This window comes from Daucus carota, chromosome 3, assembly GCF_001625215.2.
Source record: "Daucus carota subsp. sativus chromosome 3, DH1 v3.0, whole genome shotgun sequence".
Lineage (NCBI taxonomy): Eukaryota > Viridiplantae > Streptophyta > Magnoliopsida > Apiales > Apiaceae > Daucus > Daucus carota.
The window spans coordinates 64015823-64035210 of record NC_030383.2 but is presented as its reverse complement, the minus strand read 5'-3'; the positions used below and the strand labels follow the sequence as shown (position 1 = coordinate 64035210).

Sequence of the window (19388 nt, the reverse complement as noted above, 5' to 3'; positions counted from 1 at the left end):
CTCAAACAATTCTCAAGTTTTTACTCTCAACAAAATGATATCTATGATCTCTAAGGTCATCCTAATTGTGAAAGATATAGACCTCTCAACAACAACATATATATCCATCCTCCTCCAAAAACTTTGAGAAGATGAGAACAAAAAAAAATATCTTACTTTAAACACCCTTGGAACAATGAGTTTGGATTATTAATAAAATTTCAAATATTTTTACCCAGAAGAGTTAAATTAAAATCGTGAAGATCTCGAAAGCGCAGTCTTTTTTTACTCTATCATGCGCATATTGTTGTATGATGACCAACACATATCCTACGGTTGTTTGATAAACAAAATAAAATTTGTTAAAATTATTATGTGAACTAAGTAGTGTCAATAAATACAAAATATAAAATGCACAAATATTAGTGATAAATTAATATCGATATTTATAAATTTAATCAAATAAAATTGTAAATATAGTTTTCTCATCATGGTTTCTGAATTTCATTTACCATCTTCTTTGTCGAAATCTTGTATTTCAACACATCATTCAAATTGTTCAATCTTCAATAACTTATTCAATTTTTTAGATTTCATGTAAAATACGACCCGACTCACAATTTAAGAAAATAAGTATCGGATTTATTTTTTTGGGTCCGGATAGATCCCAATTTTGTCAACAATTCAGATGTAAACTAGAGTATAAAAAGAGTCTAATCCATTTCAATCCGTTGCCAAACCTGAATCTAATAATATTTATAACTTATCTTCTAATTAATGTGTTACTTTTTTTAACTGATTTAAACATCTATACATTCTATTTACATCAAACAACAAAATGTACATAATATGAAGAAAGACCTACCTAAACATGCATTTGAGTAAAATTTTGAGTAAAACATATAGTTTGATAAAACTGTTGTAAAATCTCTTATAATTAGAAAAGAGTTTGTCTACAACCGTTTTATGATAAAAAAAAAGAATTTGTCAAATTTAAGCATTAATCCTTTAAACTCTCACATATTCGGAGAGATCTCTAAAAATATAAAAAAAACTAACAACTTCATCAGAATTCACCATTTAATAAAGTAAAAAAAACCACCAATATTTACGCACCATCACTTTTATAATATAATATAAATTCTAATTACATAGTATGATATGTTTATGAATAAAAAAAAATAGGACTGAATATTAATAAATACAATTTCAATTTTGAATAAGTTTTTATGTTATATCGAAGAAATGATTCATCAGACTTGTTATTGATAAATATATGGAATGCCAATCATATATTTATATCTACAAACATAAAATTTCTAGAGGAAAAAAAGACTTTTATAAATATTTCAAATTTTAAAAAACATTTCAAATTTTAAAAGAAATATCCGAATTTCTACCATTCAAAAAAATTATTGGAAAAACCGAGATTGAATTGAATTATTGAATTCCAATTATAATAATAATAATAATTATTATTATTTTGCTAAATTGAAGTCCAGTTTGATTTTTACTTGGACAAGCCATAAAAAATAAAAACAATCATCTCACCAAAACATGGGTCAATAGTCTAGCTATAGAAAAATCCACGAGGGCAAAACCGTCCCTTGGAAACTCAGCTAACCACCCCACACCCCAAAGCCCTCAAACACCTCTTCTCCAAACACAAACTCAACTTCACTTCACAACACAATTAAAAAAAAAAAGATAGCCAAAGACAATAAAAGAAAAGGTGGTAGATGCATGAGCAACTACAAACTACAATCTCTCCCATCTCTCTCCTCATCTCTCTCTCTCTGACTTTTCTCTCTCACTCTCACAAACACAAAGCCCTCGCCACCTTAATCCCCCCCTTGTAATCTCTCCATCTCTCACTCATCACTAAACCCCAATTCCTCAATTCTTGAATACCCACTTCAATTTTCACCTATCCTCGATTTCTACGCCAACCCATTGTAACCACCTTTAGGTATAATATTATATGGACACATGTGTGTTTATTTATTGATGTTGTAATGTATGGGCCTTATGTTTTCTTGGGTTTTCTTGATTTTTTTTCATGTGTGTATTGACTTCATCATCTCGTTGTTTTGAGAAGTGGGCTTTTGTTAGATTGTGTTTAATTTGTGTTGTTTGGATGATATTGTATTGGGTTTGTTTTGTTTTGAGTTTTGTTGTGTTTTTGTGTTTGGCCTCAAAAAAAGGTGGTAGGTTGGTGTGGGTTGACTTCTATTTCCACACAATTTGGGGTTTTGGATATGGATATGTGTATCTTTTTCTCTGTTTTTTGGTTTCTAATTATGGGTAGTGAATTAATTATTGAGGGTTTTGCTGTGATTGTAAAGATAGCACCTTTCTGTTTGTGTGTGTGTGTGTGTGGATGGATATGGTTCAGTCACCTTGGTTATGTGACTAAATTAGTAATTGAAAGTTTCGATTTTTGCTGGTTGACTGATGAGTTGACATGTATGTGAAGTCGATTCTTGATATGAAGATATGCTTTCGAATTATGAATCAGTTTCGGAATCCTTTTTGTGTTGAACATTGTCATCAAGTCCAAGTGATCATAAGCTGATTGTTTCTTGGATAGGAACTTATTCAGGGAAATTTGTGAATTGCGTGTGTCACTGTTGAGCATTACTGTTTTATATGAAAAGGCGGTCAAGGATGATCATTGTTAATTCACTACATCTAGAAATCTTTGGTATGCTTGTCTTACCTTGTTGAATTTTGGCAGGAACATTGCAGGCATCCATGGTGAGCATTAGAAGACGCAGACTCCTAGGACTTTGCACTGGTATGCTTGATTGCTTGTTTAGCTCAAGTTAGCATCATCAGTATCATGTGTATTACTTTAGGTCCTTAATTGGTATACATTTTCTGTTTGTTGGATTTTCTATTTGGCCAACCTTTTGACTGATTGAATTGGTCTGTAAATGAAAAACCTTCAATGATCCTTATCTAGTATATGTATTAATAGTATTCATCATGTCTGATATGTCTTGTAGGAAAAAGTTCGTTTTTAGCTCCAGTTCCTAAAACATTTGATGGTGGACAGACCCCTGAAAACGGCACGCAAAACCCGACGCCATTTTGTACGACTCCTGTACCCTCGATTGATCTTGACCAAGTAAAGGAGGTAAATGTGGACATCCTATCTAGGCTGTTGGCATGTGCAGAACAAGTATCACAAGTTTCTCTTTTAAAGTTTTCAGATAAGCCTATTCATTATCCTCCATGAGATATATAAAAGCTACTTACATCATAATTGGCTACATATGAGTTATGACTGCATGAGTGCATGTCTTATTTCCTTTTCATTTAGAAATTCGTATACACTTCTTGTGCAATAAAAGAGAAAACGGTAAAGGTTTTTGTTTCTATGTCATTAGTATTTAACCCGATTGGTTTGAGGGTTTATCATGTATGTTCTCTTTGCATTACAATTGCATTTAGTGCATTATCAGGTGACATCTTAGTAAAAATTTGTCTGTATCCTTGTGTTGGGATATTCTACGCATCCAACCTTCAGTGCATAAACCTGTGTGCAGCCGAGGCACTTGTTGCAATGTCATTTAGTTTGGATTTCATCTATTGCAGCTTAGAAACTGTTAATAAATTAATTCTAATAGATTTGAATTGTACTTTGCTTACTATCATAATGTCTTCGTGGACCTAACATAAAGCTAACAAAGCATACAGGTTTCTTGAATCAGAGTAAATAGTCATGCCTTCATTATTAGTAGCTAGCTTTATTGTAATTGTTGAAGTGACGGACCAGTAATAATTTCCTATCCAGGGTGAATATATATATTAGCGACTCCAACTTTCTTAAATCTCTTTCATTTGCATGCACCAAATTTAAAACAACTGTCTCATACTAGATACTTTTGTAGGTATCTGTTTTGTTTCATAAAACGAGGCATAGACTCTAGCATACTATTCGTTTGATACTGTACATACGCACTGCATTATGTTTTTGTCCTATAATTATGTTTTATCAGCTGTCTAATATAATTTGATACATGTCGTCAACCCGCTCATGAGCTAACACATGGTGCTTATAATGATGTTTCTCAGAATGGTATATCTAAAGTACATCCTAGATCATCAAACATGTCCACCTCTAGCTCATCAAAAGAGCAGCAGCCGCAACAGTTTTCAGGTCTGTCAGTTTATATATGTGAAATATGCACTTTTCAATATTTACTTAGATTTTGGAACCTTGCTTAACCAAACTGCAAGAAAAATAAAAACAGTTTTGATTATTTTAAGATCATAATAATATATTCAGAATTATAAATATAGTATTAATTGATGACACAGAGATAATTCTTGGTGATTTTATGAGTGTGCTTGGGAGATAATATGCAGCCCTGAGAGTAAATTCTATTTTTTATTTTTGTTAAAGGGAATTTCAGGAGGTAAAAGCCCCCTTTCTTCCTTAACTGAGCAAAGGGGAAAAGTGAAGAATCTATTAACCTGTAATAGGTCTCAAACAAGCTGGCATATTATGTAATGTATAAAGATATCGCATTTTAACGTGTTACTTAATTTTCAAATTTCCTTGGGGATGTGTTCCAATGCTGCTGAATATAAGCCTGTCTCTGTAAATTGAAATGAGGAGTTAATAACATAAGAAGCCAGTGAACAGAGAAGAGGATTGTCAACACTTGATAAGGCACTTCAGCTGGCCTGCTTATAATATGACAGCAACACCATTAAGAAAGAAAGTGAAAGAAGGCTACATTAATATAGGAGATGATCACTGTTAAAAGTATAGACTCTCGCAACCCCAAAAGATCTTTCACGGTAGTATGAAGAATGACTACAGTAATAGAAGTACAAAGTAAATTAATATTCTTAAGTGCTCCCAAAGTTGTAACAGTTAGCTGTTTCTGGAACCTTCTATAGGATCGGGTGGCATAGATTGACATTTCCTGCTCGGCTTCACCTCCCGAATCCTCCCCTTTCCACATATGCTAGGGACAATTATGCTTGGAAAAACTTTGCTTTGTACAAAAGTTATGATCTGTCTTTACTAACAACTAGTTTGTGTAACATGTGAAGAGATTTATCCCACTTATATCTCAGCTAAAGAAGGTTGAATGAGATGTAGTTCGTTTGGCTGAATGTCAAACATCTGACCTAGTAATTTTTGCAGAGCGATTAGAATTGTATTGACCGACATCCGCAGAGAATGAAGAAGATATTTTATGTTTCCTTGTGTGTGATTATACTTATATGACCATGCACTTGTGCAGTTCCAGAAGTAAAGCGTAGAAAGCGACACCGGAGAAAACATTTTGAAAATCAAGAACCATGCATAATGCGAGGTGTCTATTTCAAGAATATGAAATGGCAAGCAGCAATAAAAGTTGAGAAGAAACAAATCCACCTGGGGACTGTTGGCTCGCAAGAAGAGGCTGCTCGATTGTATGACAGGTGCTATTGTCGCCTGTATTAGCTAATATTATCTCATCTTCGTGGTGCACTAATGAGTAATGATAAAAGCTATTAGTATTAACTTTATACAAATTACTGATCTCTATTTCTTGTTTTTTTCTCCCTATATTAATTCGTACCAAGCAGACTCTATCTTCCAACATTACTGTATTGAACCTATATTACCTCATGTGCATGATTAAGTATTTAAATTTCTCATGTGCAGAGCTGCTTTTATGTGCGGAAGGGAGCCCAACTTTGAGCTCTCGGAGGAGGATAAGAAAGAACTAAGAAAATTGAATTGGGAAGAGTTTCTGTCTCTTACTCGTTCTGCAATAGCTAGCAAAAGTAAGAAATGACTTTTAACTTCTTCCAATCTCCTCAAGGTTACCACATTACAGCATTGTCGTTAACATCCCCTCCCATGAAATTCACAGAACAGCAGCGAAGAACCGAGTTCAGTTCTAGGAGAAAGCTCGAGCCTGCAGATAACAATAACTATTGGGAAGCTGGTCAAGGAGGCTTCTCGGGCTCAGAAGAATGAACTTAAATCAAGTCAGTCTGTCAAAGCAATTTTCCCTGGAACGCAGGCGGAGAAGTCTAGTTCTACCATTCTTAGGCTTCTAGTAAAACTATAGTAGCCAGTCACCTTCTTAGATTATGCAAATCTGCTTGCTATGCTTTTTGACCCCTATTTGGGCAAAACATCAGTGGAATTTTACTGCTGTTAATTAGCAGATTTCTATGTTTATTATATTATGGTCAGTTCTTTAGCTAATTACGTGTTTATCAAACTCTCTTCCGTAAATAATTATCCTAATAAAGCTATTTTCTCGGAACTGGTCCATCATGAAAATATCAACTCGAAAATAATCTACATTGTAAAAATTTATCAGAAAAAAAAACTATCATAAAAAATAAAAATCGCCTTTTAACTCTTTTTGTTTTCTGAAAACCATTATTATTTCAAATACACAGACACATCAAATGTTACAATAAATAATCTTCACTCCTGAAAAAAATGGTTTGAGAAAAAAAAAAAGAAAAGAAAAAAGCCCGGGTTCAACTCCAACCCGGTTCAATCACCCAAAAAGAACCCGGTTTATTCTTCGGCCTCCAAGACATAAACCTCTTCTCAAACAAATCTAGCAACTGATCAAGAATGTCTTCCCCCAACAAAACCCAAGAACAAGAAGCTCCCTCTTCATCTGACAATTGGAAACAGAGGATTATAATCCCCACCATTCTTGCAGGTCTTTAAATTTAATACCTAATTGCAGTTATATGTGTTCAAGTCTCTCTCTCTCTCTCTCTCTTGTGGGTTTTGAGTTAATTGGGATTTGTGCAGGTATTGTTGGAGGCGGGGTTGGATTGGTGTCAAAGCATAGAAAGATTCATGGGCTTTCCAACATTTCTGCTACTTATGCTACCAACTTTGCAATTGTTACTGGCTGCTATTGTGGTAATTTTATTGATAATATTAATTTTTTGAGTTGTTTTGTGTTCAAGTTTGTATTTTTTAGCGTTTAAAGATGTTGGGAATGATGGGTTTGATAGAGTTGTAATCTTGACTTGATCATATGAACAAAAGTTAAATTTGTTGGTGGTGGTGGTGTTTTTTTTTTTTTTTTTTTGGGGGGGGGGGAGTGGTGGTGGTGTTGTATTGAAAAAAATGGGGAAATTACGGACCCGTATTCTCAAAGTAATCTCTTTATAAAAGTGCTGGATATTAATCATATGATGGTGATTGATAAAATTACAGTCTTGAGTCTTGACTTGTTAATCTGCGCACAAGTGAAATTGAAGCTCATCCGGATTCTGATGTGATTTTACGGGGTTAGGTTCTTGAAATATATGCAGACTGTTGATGTGGGGGAAGATGGGGATTGATAAAGTTGTAATCTTGATTTGCTTTTTATAAGCAAAAATGGGGGGGGGGGGGGGGGGGTTGTTTCTTGAAAAAAATTTGGGTTTCTCTGCATCGGCATACTTTGAATAGTCTCTTATAGTTTGGCTGACTAATCTCATGCTCGTCGTAATTTTATGATTCTTGTATAACATGTTTATGATTTTTTTCTATTTTGTGGAAAGATGGCTGGATATGATGGTAATTGATAAAGATATAATATTGACTTGTTATATGTATGCTAGTGAAATTAAAGCACCTCTAAATCTTGCTGAGCTTTCCTGGGGAGTTAGGTTCTTCAGAAATATACAGACTGTTAATGACTGCATATTTCACATACATTTTCTATATGTACCATCATCTTTGCAACATTCTCCCTCCCTCCCTCCCTCCCTCTCTCTCTCTCTCTCTCTATATATATATATATATCATATTATAGTGGAAGAATCGTTTAACAAGGTGTTCCATTTTCATTATTAGTCAACTACGTGTTCTATTTAGCTTTGTAATATAGATTTAGGTATTCAAAGTTGAAGATATAATTTAGTGAATTTTTCAATTTTTTATAGCAATCAATTTTTAGTAACCTATGTCCAGCAAAAAAAAACCGGTAGACGGGGAAAACCCTAAAATGAGTCAGTTTTCTGCTGGATGACACTGTAGGCCCTGCATATACATCAAACACCTAGAGTTAAGCCATCCAGTGGGTTTTTTCCGCTGATAGTATGTCCTGACATTCGATTGTCAGGGACCCGGACTCTTATAAGAAAATGGAACATGCTTACCTCAGTAGAGATAAATGATTAATGAAATTTAATTACTAAGCAGGCCGCAGGCAGTAAGCTGATCAAGGTAAATGTCAGCTGCTAAAACAGCAAAGTTGTCTTTTGCTGGCTGATAGTAAAAAGTAATGCTAAGCTAATATTTTAGTCGAGGACCAAACTGAAGTTTTTATCTTTTTTTTTTTAATACCGTCATAATGTGTTTGCTGTTACAGGAGCACGCGAGTTTGTAAGAGTTAGCAGGAAGTCAACATCTGATGATCTTTTGAACTCTGCAATTGGTGGTTTTGGTTGTGGAGCTATCCTTGGCCGCCTGCAAGGTCGAATACCATCTCTTTCATACGCATTACACAATAAACAAAACATGCTGTTCGTGATGTCCTTAAATGTGTAACTTTCCCCTAAATCAGTCTCGGTGTAATTGTCTTTGGCTGCTGACGTCTCTAAAATGTTTACCTATCCCCTGAATCAGTCTCGGTGTAGTATGTCTTTGGCTTATCCAGATAAATATAACTAGTAATAATTGACCCATTTGGGTATCTGTTAACCTCAGAATGATTTTAGTATTATCTTTTTTTTGGGGGTGGTTTGTCACTTAGTTATGTTTTAATAAGAAAATCTTCGTTCCATTATTTCTTTAACATTTTTGAGTAGTGTACCTTGCATTAATTGGTAATGCAACATTTAGTAGCAGGGTCCTGTATCCAGTGATTTAATGAGTCTGGAAACCCTGCGTGCAATAGATGACATCCAGTGAAGTTGCTCCCAATTCCAAATATCTTTTTTTGATAGTTATTTTTAATGAATATGCAGGTGGTGTGGCGGGTGCTGTTCGTTACTCATTCATGTTTGCTGCTGCGGGAACAGCTTTGGACTTTGCAGCTCCTAAAATACAGTCTTATCTGCAAAGCTTACAGAATGATGATAGTTGGTTGAAATTGCCTGAATGGTCACCTATCCAAGTACTTGATGAGGAAGCCCTTGCTGCCAAACGAGAACGAGAACAACAAATGCTAGCACGTCGGAACACCCTTGATTTAAACAAAGAAGAAGCCTAAAGAATAAAACTTTTATGTAACAAACTCATCTTAGTCCAACTCTCTATATACATATGGCACTGCTTCTCAGAAATGCTAAAAGAGGGTGGTCATTTTATTTGGTCTCTTTCCGATGGCAACCTTGTGGCACAAGAGAGCGACTTGTTGAAATGTTTTTGTCGGTTGTCAAATCCTTTTTATGAGTAATAAAAGAAATTTTCTATGGCTATATAATGGCATAATGGATCCGGCTTTACTTAGAATCCTCCACACTTGCCTCCATTTTTATGTTTAAATTGTTGACTGTAGGTTAGAACTTAGCCTTGGGCATGCGGAACAGGCTTTAAGAAATGCTCCAACTAAGATATCGAGTAGACATCTTTACCACAGATTGTCTTGTTGCCTATTTACGAAGGCCAGTAATTTTATCTTTGCAAGATCTATGGCGAGATTACATGCTGTATTGTGTAGATGCACATCACAAGAACACGAACAACGATTTCTCTGAGAACATTTTTTTCCAGTCTCACTCTAACAGAATTGCTATACAGAAAGAGGAAACTGGTTTAGCCAAGCAAGTATCTATCCCTTTCAATGTGGTTAAGAGTCATACTGAATTTGTTATGTTTGGGGACATACATATACATCACATATTTGTATTCTTATCTTTGTACTAGAGTAAAGAAAGTGTTTTAGCATGCCAAGCCAAGGCACAACTGTCAAATATTAGGCTTATATGTCAAATACTCCTAACTCTGTCCCATGTTGCATGTTCAACATTTCTTATATGATTGTCTTAATAGAAAATGCCACATCTAAGTAGCACCTTGCTTATGGACACTAGTTTGTAAGTTGACATTAGTATTGCAAGTGAATGATGTTATTGTAGTGCACATAACACATGGATTGTTTGCCTTTTTTAGGTGATATGCTATTGTAAGATAGATTTTGTGGGTATTTAAAATAATTCTAATCAACTTATGTGAGTAATATAAGTATTTTTTTTTTACTTGTGAATTGCTAAAAGTTATATGTTCATCACCAAAATTGGTAAAAAGGGTTATGGTTAAAAATCTAACCAGCTATCGTGTACTTTACGGACAATAATTACAAGTGAAAAAACAAATTCTAGATAATCAATGATTTTCTTTTAACTTTATAAAATATCTAAGAAAGGTTGTTATAGATTAATATTTATTGCTTAAAATAATCGATTAATCTTTGATTTATTTGATTATATTTTGACTTTAATTATTATAATATAAATCTGATATATACATATTATTCAAAATATTCTTGTTTATCATTAATTTTCATAACTTTGATTCCTTCCGTTCGCCTTTTATAAATCACTTCATTCTGTGTTAAAAATCAAAAATTGCTAAGAGTTAATGCTTGATTTGGGCGATTGGAGCATTCTAGTACACATGGTTCACTATACTATTTTAGTACACTTTCTGCACAACATTGTCTGAATATTACAACTGACACACACACAAAACACACACAGTTTCACCTCCTTTCAGAATCCAGGTAATCTTAATTCATACTTCACTCAGCCCTCTTTCCTTTTCTCTCTTTCTCACTCACAGACTGGAACACTTTGACAATCCCACATTTTTCCAATATAAAACCCCAAAAAATCCAATCTTTTTACTCATTTCCTCAACATCCCCCCTCTCTCTCCCTTATCTCTCTCATCTCTCCCATCTCTCTACACATATACACACAAAAATTTGGATTTTTAAGTTGCCCTTATAATCTCTTTGCAAAATAAGGGTCACAATTTTCTTGAAAATTGTGAAAATGAAGGTTTTGGAGAAATCTTGGTGTTTTTGTAATGGTGGGGGCAAGTCTGAGAGGATGAAAGCTTCAATATTTTCTAGCAAAGGTCAAGCCTTGGCAAGAATTGGGATTGGAGGGTCACTGTTTGGCACTGGCTTTCTTATTCACAGGAATTTGTTGCTTACAACTCATGTTAATCTCCCTTCTGTTGCTTCTGCTGAGTCTGCTGAGATCTGGTTACAGAATGGTGTCCAAGCTTGCCTTTTTCCTCATAGGTTTGGTTCTTGCTTCCGTATCGATAATGTGCATTGTGTTTCTTGATTGCTCTCAACTTAATTTGTGTGAATTGCATTAAATTAGCACAAGTTGAACTGATTTAGTTGCTTCATGATTATGGTGTAGTTTGATATGTTATTGCTCGAAATTCATGATTTCGGGGATAGCATAGTGGCAAAAGTTAATAGTTTTAACCACCTGTTTGGGTCCTGAGTTCTAATTCTTGTAAGGGGTAGGGACTAGGGACTCTGTTGAACTACCCAACTTGCATTTTAGAAAGACTTTCGCAAGTACTATGAGCTATTGTCGGTCAAAATTATGAGACCCTGCCTAGTTCTGCCCAAGATTTAGATATCAGCTACTTGATTAAAATTCAAGCATCTATAGAATATTACCCTTAATGTTGATATCAATTTAGAATTTGTCTAGTGGGCAGTGGCAGAAGATTCCACTCGTTCATCGCTACCGGCCTTTAGTGGATTTGTAGTATTAATCTACACCCCCCTTCCGGTTCTTAGCAAAAGGCAGGTCTTTGGTTATTTTCCTCCCTGATTATGCTTGCTCGCGGCTAGATGTTACATATGCAAATTATGTTGTCATGTTAAGATATTTTCAGGTTACAGATTGAGTCTGATTTGCAAAAGAGAAACAGGGGAGGTTGTGGACAAACTTTCCGTCTAAGAAAATCTCATGCCTAATCAAGTATAGATAGTTTTCTGAGAGTTTGCAATGAATGAACCTAGAGTGTTTAATCCTTTTATCTCGGGGAGTCTCTTTCGTATAGTAGTCAAGTTTTTATTGTTTAAAAGAGTGATGAGTGCGTCCAAAATATATAGGGATGGGTCCAATTAGGCTGATCTTATCTCTCGAAAGTATAACCTCTATCTGAAACAAGCATGTTGCTGTTCTCCCAGACGTAAACCTCTGTTTTCTAACTTCATATTTTTGGTATGAATGCTCGAGTAATCCCATGATAATTTCTATGTATTGTTTTTTATCTGAGAAATATCCTAGGCAGAACTTCCTGATAAAAACATCTTGGATTCTCTTATCAGCATGCTTTTCCCTTTGCAATATAGATTTTTATGATTGTTTTCTCGATTTTTTTTCTTTCATTTTTAGGTTCTTCATTACCAGCTCCATCCTTGACCTGACAATAGTTGGTCTTGATATTATGGATGGTGACTCAAATGCACAGGGTCAACATCCTCTGTACATGAAGACATGCACTAAAGTAGATCTGGATCTTGGGAGTGTTGTTTACCTATTAGGTTATGCAGAAAACAAGGAATTGAAAGTGGGTGAGTGCAAGGTGGTGATAGCCACGGACAATCTTATAAAACTGTCTACAGATGAAGTAATATGGAACCCTGGGTCTGTCGGTTTTGATGGTCATGGAAATCTTGCATTTATGGTTTGTGATCCTATGAAGCTAGCCACACCTCCAAACACAAAATCCAATACAACATCCTCAGCGTCTTCATCCTGGAAGAAGGATTTCCGTATGCAATTTGGTATTCCAATTCCCGTGATTTGTGATTGGTTGAACCAGCATTGGGAGGGAAGCCTTGATGAACTCACTAAACCCAAGTTACCACTCATTCGTTTAAAGTCTGCTGGTCAAAAAAGTGAATTTTCTTCGGCATCCTTCACAATGAGGCAGGTATTCAAGTCAGCAGAAATCAAGTCAGCAGAAGCTGAAGAAGATGGAACTCCATCATCATCAAACATAATGTCAAAACCCAATTGCATGCCAGGAACAAGCCTTTCTCCCATTGCAAATATAGGTAAGGTTGAAGCTCGAGTCAGTAATCCAAATTCGTCACATTTACAGGGAATTCCAACTCCAGAAATCTATGAGTCGCCAAGATTAAATTCAATTCCTTTTTCAAAGAAGGCCAGCACCCAAAACCAGCTTTTAAGTATTAATTTTCCACCTAGGATAACTAGACCACCAGTTTCGTATCATAATGTCCGAAAGCTGCTCCCATTCTCAGACGAGAATTTTGTAAAGCAGGTTCCCTTGCAGCATGCAATGCAAGAAAACCATTTGGTTGAAAGAGTACAGAGTTCTATTGCAGATGCCGATATGGCTTCGATAGGCTCCACTAGTGAAGTGCAATCTAGTTCATTTCCCGTGGAAGCTCCGGAGGCGCAAAATGGTTATAATAGCAGCGAAGGAGAAACTACAATGTACTCGGCTGAGACTGCTGAAAGCCACAATTATCCTAGTCCCAAACAAGGAAACTTCAAGCAAGTAGGCAGGAGCCAAAGCTGCGTAAATTACAATCGCTGGGGGACTGTTCAGAGGAATCCCATAGCTCAGAGAACCATGGGAGACAAAAGCAGAAGTTTTGTACAGGGTAGAAAAATGTACTCACAGGGGGCAACTTCTCAAAGGAGTAATGACTACTACAGTCCAACTGTGTCATCTATAATGAAGAAAAGGAACAATTTGGAGCAACCAAGCAGGCCCAAACAATTTGCAGTTCATTCATCTGCTAAATGGACATTCTAATTAGTCTCAAGTCCATCATCAATCCATTATACTTTTAGCCTCCATTCTAAGTAGTTCCATTCACTTTAAAATTTCATGTGCCTATACTGCAATTGTAAGTAACTCAAGTGAATATATGTGCAGAGTAACTGAAAGTATACTAAGAATATTTAGTAAATATAAGAGGGTTCTGATATTATAGAGTTTATTTTTAAGCTGATTATATCAATGCTTAGCGTGGTATTATAATTTATTGGGCGTTTGAATCGTGAGCTGAAATAAGACTCGAAAATGAGAACAAAATATATGGGAATGAGCAGGGACGGAACTAGGAATTTTGGTTGGGGTGGGTTTGACAAGTGAATAATGAAGAAATATCTATTTTCATTCATGCTAGGAATTGAAAAAAATGAGAACTACACCCAGTTAATCAGCATACTCTGTTCTATTTTATAAATCTACTTAATTATATCGATGCTGGACTTAATTGATAGATTATATTGATGCTGGACTTAATTGATAATAGACTTGGGCTTACCTAACACATAAATTACATAATATATATAACTATTTAACTTTTATTTAAAAAATTACCCTGGGCTTAAGCCCAGAGAAGCCCCTCTGTGCTTCCGTCTCTCATAATGAGGGGTATGAAAAATGTGTATCTCAAGGGGGGGAGTGTAAAGAATGATATACCCTCTAAATGAGATTGAGGTCCATCTCATGTCATAAAATCACTAATTTGAACACGAACACATGAGTTTGAAATTCCGATTTTCGTTAGACTTATTAATCATGAACCAAACGCCAAACGCCTTGTTAGCTATAGTTTTGTATTAGATTTTTTGTGTGTTATCATACTATTCAATGCTTAGAGTTTAAGAAGTTATTGCACATAATATTTCTGACAAAAAAATTAATTTGTACTTAACTTAATTTGCAAAGGTTTTCTTTAGTATGCATTTAAATGCATATTGCATCTAAACTTTGGTATTAACAACTCATCGCACACTAAAAATATTATGGAATTATATTTTCACATCTACGCTGCATAAGTGATTTTCTTATGAAGAAATCATCATTTTCCAAAAATCATCTTTTCACCAATTCAATTATAAGTAATCGATTTTAATTATGGTGCGATGCGAGTAACATAAAAAATCCTGCATTGGTTATATATCTAGATTGATACAGTGCTTATTTTGTAAAAGTTGATATTCGTCTGGTTTATATTGTGTACAAAGGGCGGGCACACATTTTAAGGCTGTTATAAAGTATAATTTTATAATTTTTTTAAAAAATTTTCTAGAATAAAAGTGTAATATTTTAATTTTTATATAAAAAAAATTAAAAATAAATTATGTAATTATATTTTATATACACCTTAAGATGTATGTCATGAAAAAAAAGTAAAAAAAATGAGAAGGACACATATAATACTTTTTAGCAAAAAAAATTATACATTTTACATATTTTTTAATAATAAATATTTAATTCTGAAAAGTAAGATTAGTCGGATGATGAGTTAATTTTCTTCATGTATAATATAAATGTAAATTGTGTTTATTTTGACAACTCATTGTACACTTTTGGCTTTTGCAACAATATTTTCACATATATGTAATGTATAAGTGATTTTCGTCTTAAGAAATCGTTGTCTTTTTAAAATTTATTTGTTACTAACTTGATTATAAGTACTTTAACAATCTGCACTTTCAATATATAATATAATAAATTCTCTCAATAATCATATATATATATATATATATATATATATATATACATATATATTGTACAAATATATAAATAAAATAAAAATTTTAAAAACTAATTTATATGCTTGAGAAAACAAGCATTCACGTCGCGATAGGGTCCACCGATCTAGGCTTATTACCAAAACATCCTCCTCAACATTTCTCTTCACCTGGCAAGCTTGGGCCTGTTGATGACTCACGAAATAATGAGTCCTCATCTGCTCATGCACGGAATACTGGTAGAGGAAAGCTTAGCACCTTATGTGGTGTAGAAATTGCAATCATGGTCTTCTCTCCTGGGAAAAAAGTATTCTCATTTGGACATCCAAATGTTGAACAAATCCTTGATAAGTTCCTCAATCCTCAGAACCCCAGTCCAACCAATTCGACCAGCCTTCAACTTGTACAGACTCTTCGCAGTGCAAGGGCTCGTCTACTGAACACTGAACACCGAACACCGAATTAGTAATTTAGTAGTTCGAATTTGATCACTTAAAACTTAAGTTATGAAACTTTACAAGCCGGGATACTGGTAGGGGAAACCGTGACATGCATTTTTAATGCTAGATCTGTATATGTTAACCATCATCGGAAACATTTGAAATAAATTTTGAAAAATTATAATACCGGCCAGAATCCTGGTTTCCATCTGTTTTAAGATCCATGAGATTTCCGGGGTTTGCTCCTCAATCTCCTGTTCTGGATCTTTGAACGTTGGAGCTGTTCCATATTTTGGAGCACTTTCTTCATCGTTTACTGCATAAACAATTCTGAATAAATTACATATGATAAATGATTATTATAATTAGTGTCTATGAATTAGACAACAATTCTTATAACTATACAATATGTGTATTCCACAAGAAAACTCATTTTAAAGCATGTGATATTTTCTTAATCATAATAAGACTTGAAGATAATATATAGATCCAACTAATTTTAACATAAATTAATAAATATTTTTGAATCAAAATCATATTTTGTACTAAATCATACCATACTTCTATATCACAATGAGGCTCACATATAATATATGGATCTAGCAATTTATAAGAATCGAAAATTTAAATTTAATCAAAATCTTTCGTTTCAACATATGATATCAAGCCATAAATTTTGTATGCATATAAAAACTCAAAAAGAACTTGTAAACATCAAATCGTATAATCACTTTTATGTAATGTGCCATCGACATAGACTTACCGATTTGTGATTCAAAGCATTTATCACGCATAATAGAAAAGATGGATGCGAAATCGAGTAATATCAGAAACATTACAACACTTGCATATAAAATTTGTATTCTCTTGTAGGTAATATAATAAGTTTGGGTTATTTTCTGAGTATAAATTTACAGATAGAGGAGGGAATGTGGAGGAATGATGCAGTTGATGTGGTGGAGATGAAGATAGGGTTAAAGCGTTGTATAGATCAGGGGGAATGTAGAGAAAAGATGTGGTTGATGCGGCGGCGATGAGAATAGGGTAAGAGCGTTGTATAGGAAGATATATATAACAAATATTTGGGCCATCTTAACAATTTGTAGGCCCAATATGTAGAATAAAATTTTTCTTTAAAATATATTTAAGAAGGAAAAAAAAGTGTGAAACAATTATAAGATTATAATAGATATTTCAGTAGACAACATAAAAAGGTAATGTAGTTATAAGTCTTGACATATTTATTTTAGATTATCTTTAATTGTGTCTAATTATTATATTTATAAGTAAGTTTATATTTTTGGAGAAATATAATTTAATTAAGTAGTATGATTTTTAAAATATTTTTAATATTCTTATTACACATGTTTCAGGATTTTAAATAAATATAGATATTGAATTAATATTTTGTTGGACAAAAAGAGTTATCATGTTATTCATGTATTAGAAGATTGCTAAAAAGGCATGAAATCGTGGAGAGTGACAAAGAGAGACCGGGTCTTTTGGGAAATGGATGGGTGGATATTTTCTCTATAGATTTCTTTTCTATATAATAGAATAGACTGATAAAATAATATTATTGGGCGAAACTTATGCAGATGGGCTTTTTAAAATGGTTTTAATTCAGGCCCAAACCGGGCTTTATCCTTATATGAAACTATTCAGGATTTTAAAAAATTAGGCTTTTCGGACTTCGGACCGGGCCCTATTTTGATATAAAAAGGGAGGCTTGTTTAAGGCCTGTGTGATGGGCTGAGTTTTTTTGGGCCGTGCTTTCCAGGTTTTGTTCAGATCGGATTTCGAACTTTGGATTATTTGAACATCTCTCCCTACAATACAAAAATTAAAAATTATGTGCATTAAATTTAAATTCATTGATAATTAGTGGTTAGCTGTTACCATACTGAATTAAATGTTTTGATTTTACATATTTTGACTAACATATTAAATTAGTTGTTCTTGTTATACTGTTTGATAAAATAGTTGTTTGATTAGTTTTATGTATTTTAAAGAGAAACATACGAAACCTCCAATCCAACAAACTCCTCTAAGTAGTTTTTTGAAAATTAGTTGAAGAAATTTTTATTTTATAAAAATTATCTTTTCGCCAATTCAATCACGAGTAACTAATTTTAGTTGTGGTGAGCTGCATAACATACAATTGCAATGATTGCGATGTGTGAATCGATCTATCTCCATTATATTTTGAATGCTAGATTAATATTAACATTGTTTTGAAACTATTTAAAATACACTTTGTGAAATAATAAATAACAAGGACACGACTTATTTTCATCTTTTGAGATTCATGAGATTTTTCTGCGAGTCTTCTAAAAATGGAAGATCTCGTTTCTCTCCTTTAGGTTTCTCCTTGTGCTTGTTCCTGTGGTATCATTGACACAAATGAACAAAAAATTAAACGATGCACACATATATTCTATTCAATTTATAGGCATAATTTTCCACCTTCTCTGGTTTAGAGGAATTCGGGGAGATTGGTGAATGACATCTTCCATACCCCAGATAGGATTAGGCTGTACAAAATTTTGGTTGATTAGATCCATTTGATAATTTTTGTAATAAATAAATTCTAATACATTTATAATAAATAAGTGATATATATTCGAAATATATTTTTAAATAATAAGTACAATAAAACCAATTTTATAAAATATAAACAGTTACATGATTAATCAAGTATAATATATATTTACAACAATAGATGCTTATTAAATTGAATATTACCGTATTCATCAAGACCTCCACAAGATCAGTGCTCCTTATAGCCAAGATTGAGGTAGCCCTTGTACCGTCAGTAGATGCCTTTGATGAATATATGATGTGTGGAGCATTTTCTTCATTGTTTACTGCAAATTATTTTATAAAAAATTTAATAATAAATTAAAATGATAAATAAATTTTTGTAGTGAAATTTCTTGTGAAATAAAATCATAATCAGAAAATATCACTAACATTTCAAGATTTAAAAAGAAACAAACAAGCAACCAAGAATTCATATAATTATTGGTTCTACAAATTTGAAAAGAAACAAACAAGCAACCAAGAATTCATATAATCACTCTTATGCAGTGTATCACATATTAATAAACAATAACTTACTGAGTTACATCTGAAGCATTTCTCACGCATAATATAAAAGATGAATAATAATCACAAGAAATACAAAATATCACTTAGATCGTATTATACTTCGTAGTAATCATAATCTTGTAAGTCACCGAAAGAAAATTTATTCTATTAATATAGAGGAAAGTGGAGAATTTGATAGATAGAGAGAAGAGTATGAAGAAAAATGGTGAGGAGCGGCGACTACGAAGATAGTGTAAAAGTCGCTGCATATGAAACTATTTATAACAAAATCTACTTAGCAATGATATAAATATGGGCCATCTTGTTAATTCATAGGCCCAATATGACAAACAAATGTATTCCTCGTAAAATATTTCAAATCTCAGAAAAAAATAAA

General features: G+C 33.5%; 3 protein-coding genes and 2 long non-coding RNA genes across 5 annotated transcripts; 3 read left to right on the top strand and 2 right to left on the bottom strand.

Annotated features, from left to right (window-relative positions):
• Window positions 1-1676: 1676 nt before the first annotated feature.
• LOC108211141 (ethylene-responsive transcription factor-like protein At4g13040) lies at window positions 1677-6197 on the top strand. Its single transcript, XM_017382663.2, has 7 exons — window positions 1677-1948; window positions 2717-2776; window positions 2988-3118; window positions 4060-4144; window positions 5244-5424; window positions 5651-5772; window positions 5862-6197. Exons 2-7 carry the CDS (start codon window positions 2734-2736, stop codon window positions 5966-5968), a joined length of 669 nt encoding a protein of 222 aa, XP_017238152.1. The 5' UTR covers window positions 1677-1948; window positions 2717-2733; the 3' UTR covers window positions 5969-6197.
• A 322-nt stretch (window positions 6198-6519) lies between these two features.
• LOC108211612 (uncharacterized) lies at window positions 6520-9419 on the top strand. Its single transcript, XM_017383254.2, has 4 exons — window positions 6520-6677; window positions 6773-6886; window positions 8328-8432; window positions 8926-9419. Exons 1-4 carry the CDS (start codon window positions 6587-6589, stop codon window positions 9168-9170), a joined length of 555 nt encoding a protein of 184 aa, XP_017238743.1. The 5' UTR covers window positions 6520-6586; the 3' UTR covers window positions 9171-9419.
• A 1221-nt stretch (window positions 9420-10640) lies between these two features.
• Window positions 10641-13906, top strand: LOC108211139 (uncharacterized). Its single transcript, XM_017382658.2, has 2 exons — window positions 10641-11209; window positions 12333-13906. Exons 1-2 carry the CDS (start codon window positions 10956-10958, stop codon window positions 13726-13728), a joined length of 1650 nt encoding a protein of 549 aa, XP_017238147.1. The 5' UTR covers window positions 10641-10955; the 3' UTR covers window positions 13729-13906.
• Window positions 13907-15570: 1664 nt separating this feature from the next.
• LOC135151138 (uncharacterized) lies at window positions 15571-17090 on the bottom strand. The gene is made up of 3 exons (XR_010289679.1): window positions 16665-17090; window positions 16089-16217; window positions 15571-15904 (listed from the first exon to the last, which is right to left on the bottom strand). It is a non-coding gene; the product is annotated as an uncharacterized LOC135151138 (long non-coding RNA).
• A 989-nt stretch (window positions 17091-18079) lies between these two features.
• Window positions 18080-19251, bottom strand: LOC108213537 (uncharacterized). Its single transcript, XR_001805306.2, has 4 exons — window positions 19022-19251; window positions 18647-18768; window positions 18368-18435; window positions 18080-18284 (listed from the first exon to the last, which is right to left on the bottom strand). It is a non-coding gene; the product is annotated as an uncharacterized LOC108213537 (long non-coding RNA).
• Between the last annotated feature and the right edge of the window lie 137 nt (window positions 19252-19388).

What these genes read in the sequence shown, in the direction of transcription:
- LOC108211139 (XM_017382658.2), top strand. Translation starts at nt 10,956, where the DNA reads ATGAAGGTTTTGGAGAAATCTTGGTGTTTTTGTAATGGTGGGGGCAAG. An exon ending in GCTTGCCTTTTTCCTCATAG is followed by an intron (nt 11,210 to 12,332) that starts GTTTGGTTCTTG and finishes TTTCATTTTTAG; the next exon opens with GTTCTTCATTACCAGCTCCA.
- LOC108211141 (XM_017382663.2), top strand. Translation starts at nt 2,734, where the DNA reads ATGGTGAGCATTAGAAGACGCAGACTCCTAGGACTTTGCACTG. An exon ending in ATCTTGACCAAGTAAAGGAG is followed by an intron (nt 3,119 to 4,059) that starts GTAAATGTGGAC and finishes GATGTTTCTCAG; the next exon opens with AATGGTATATCTAAAGTACA. An exon ending in GCTGCTCGATTGTATGACAG is followed by an intron (nt 5,425 to 5,650) that starts GTGCTATTGTCG and finishes TCTCATGTGCAG; the next exon opens with AGCTGCTTTTATGTGCGGAA.
- LOC108211612 (XM_017383254.2), top strand. Translation starts at nt 6,587, where the DNA reads ATGTCTTCCCCCAACAAAACCCAAGAACAAGAAGCTCCCTCTTCATCT. An exon ending in AATCCCCACCATTCTTGCAG is followed by an intron (nt 6,678 to 6,772) that starts GTCTTTAAATTT and finishes GGATTTGTGCAG; the next exon opens with GTATTGTTGGAGGCGGGGTT. An exon ending in TATCCTTGGCCGCCTGCAAG is followed by an intron (nt 8,433 to 8,925) that starts GTCGAATACCAT and finishes ATGAATATGCAG; the next exon opens with GTGGTGTGGCGGGTGCTGTT.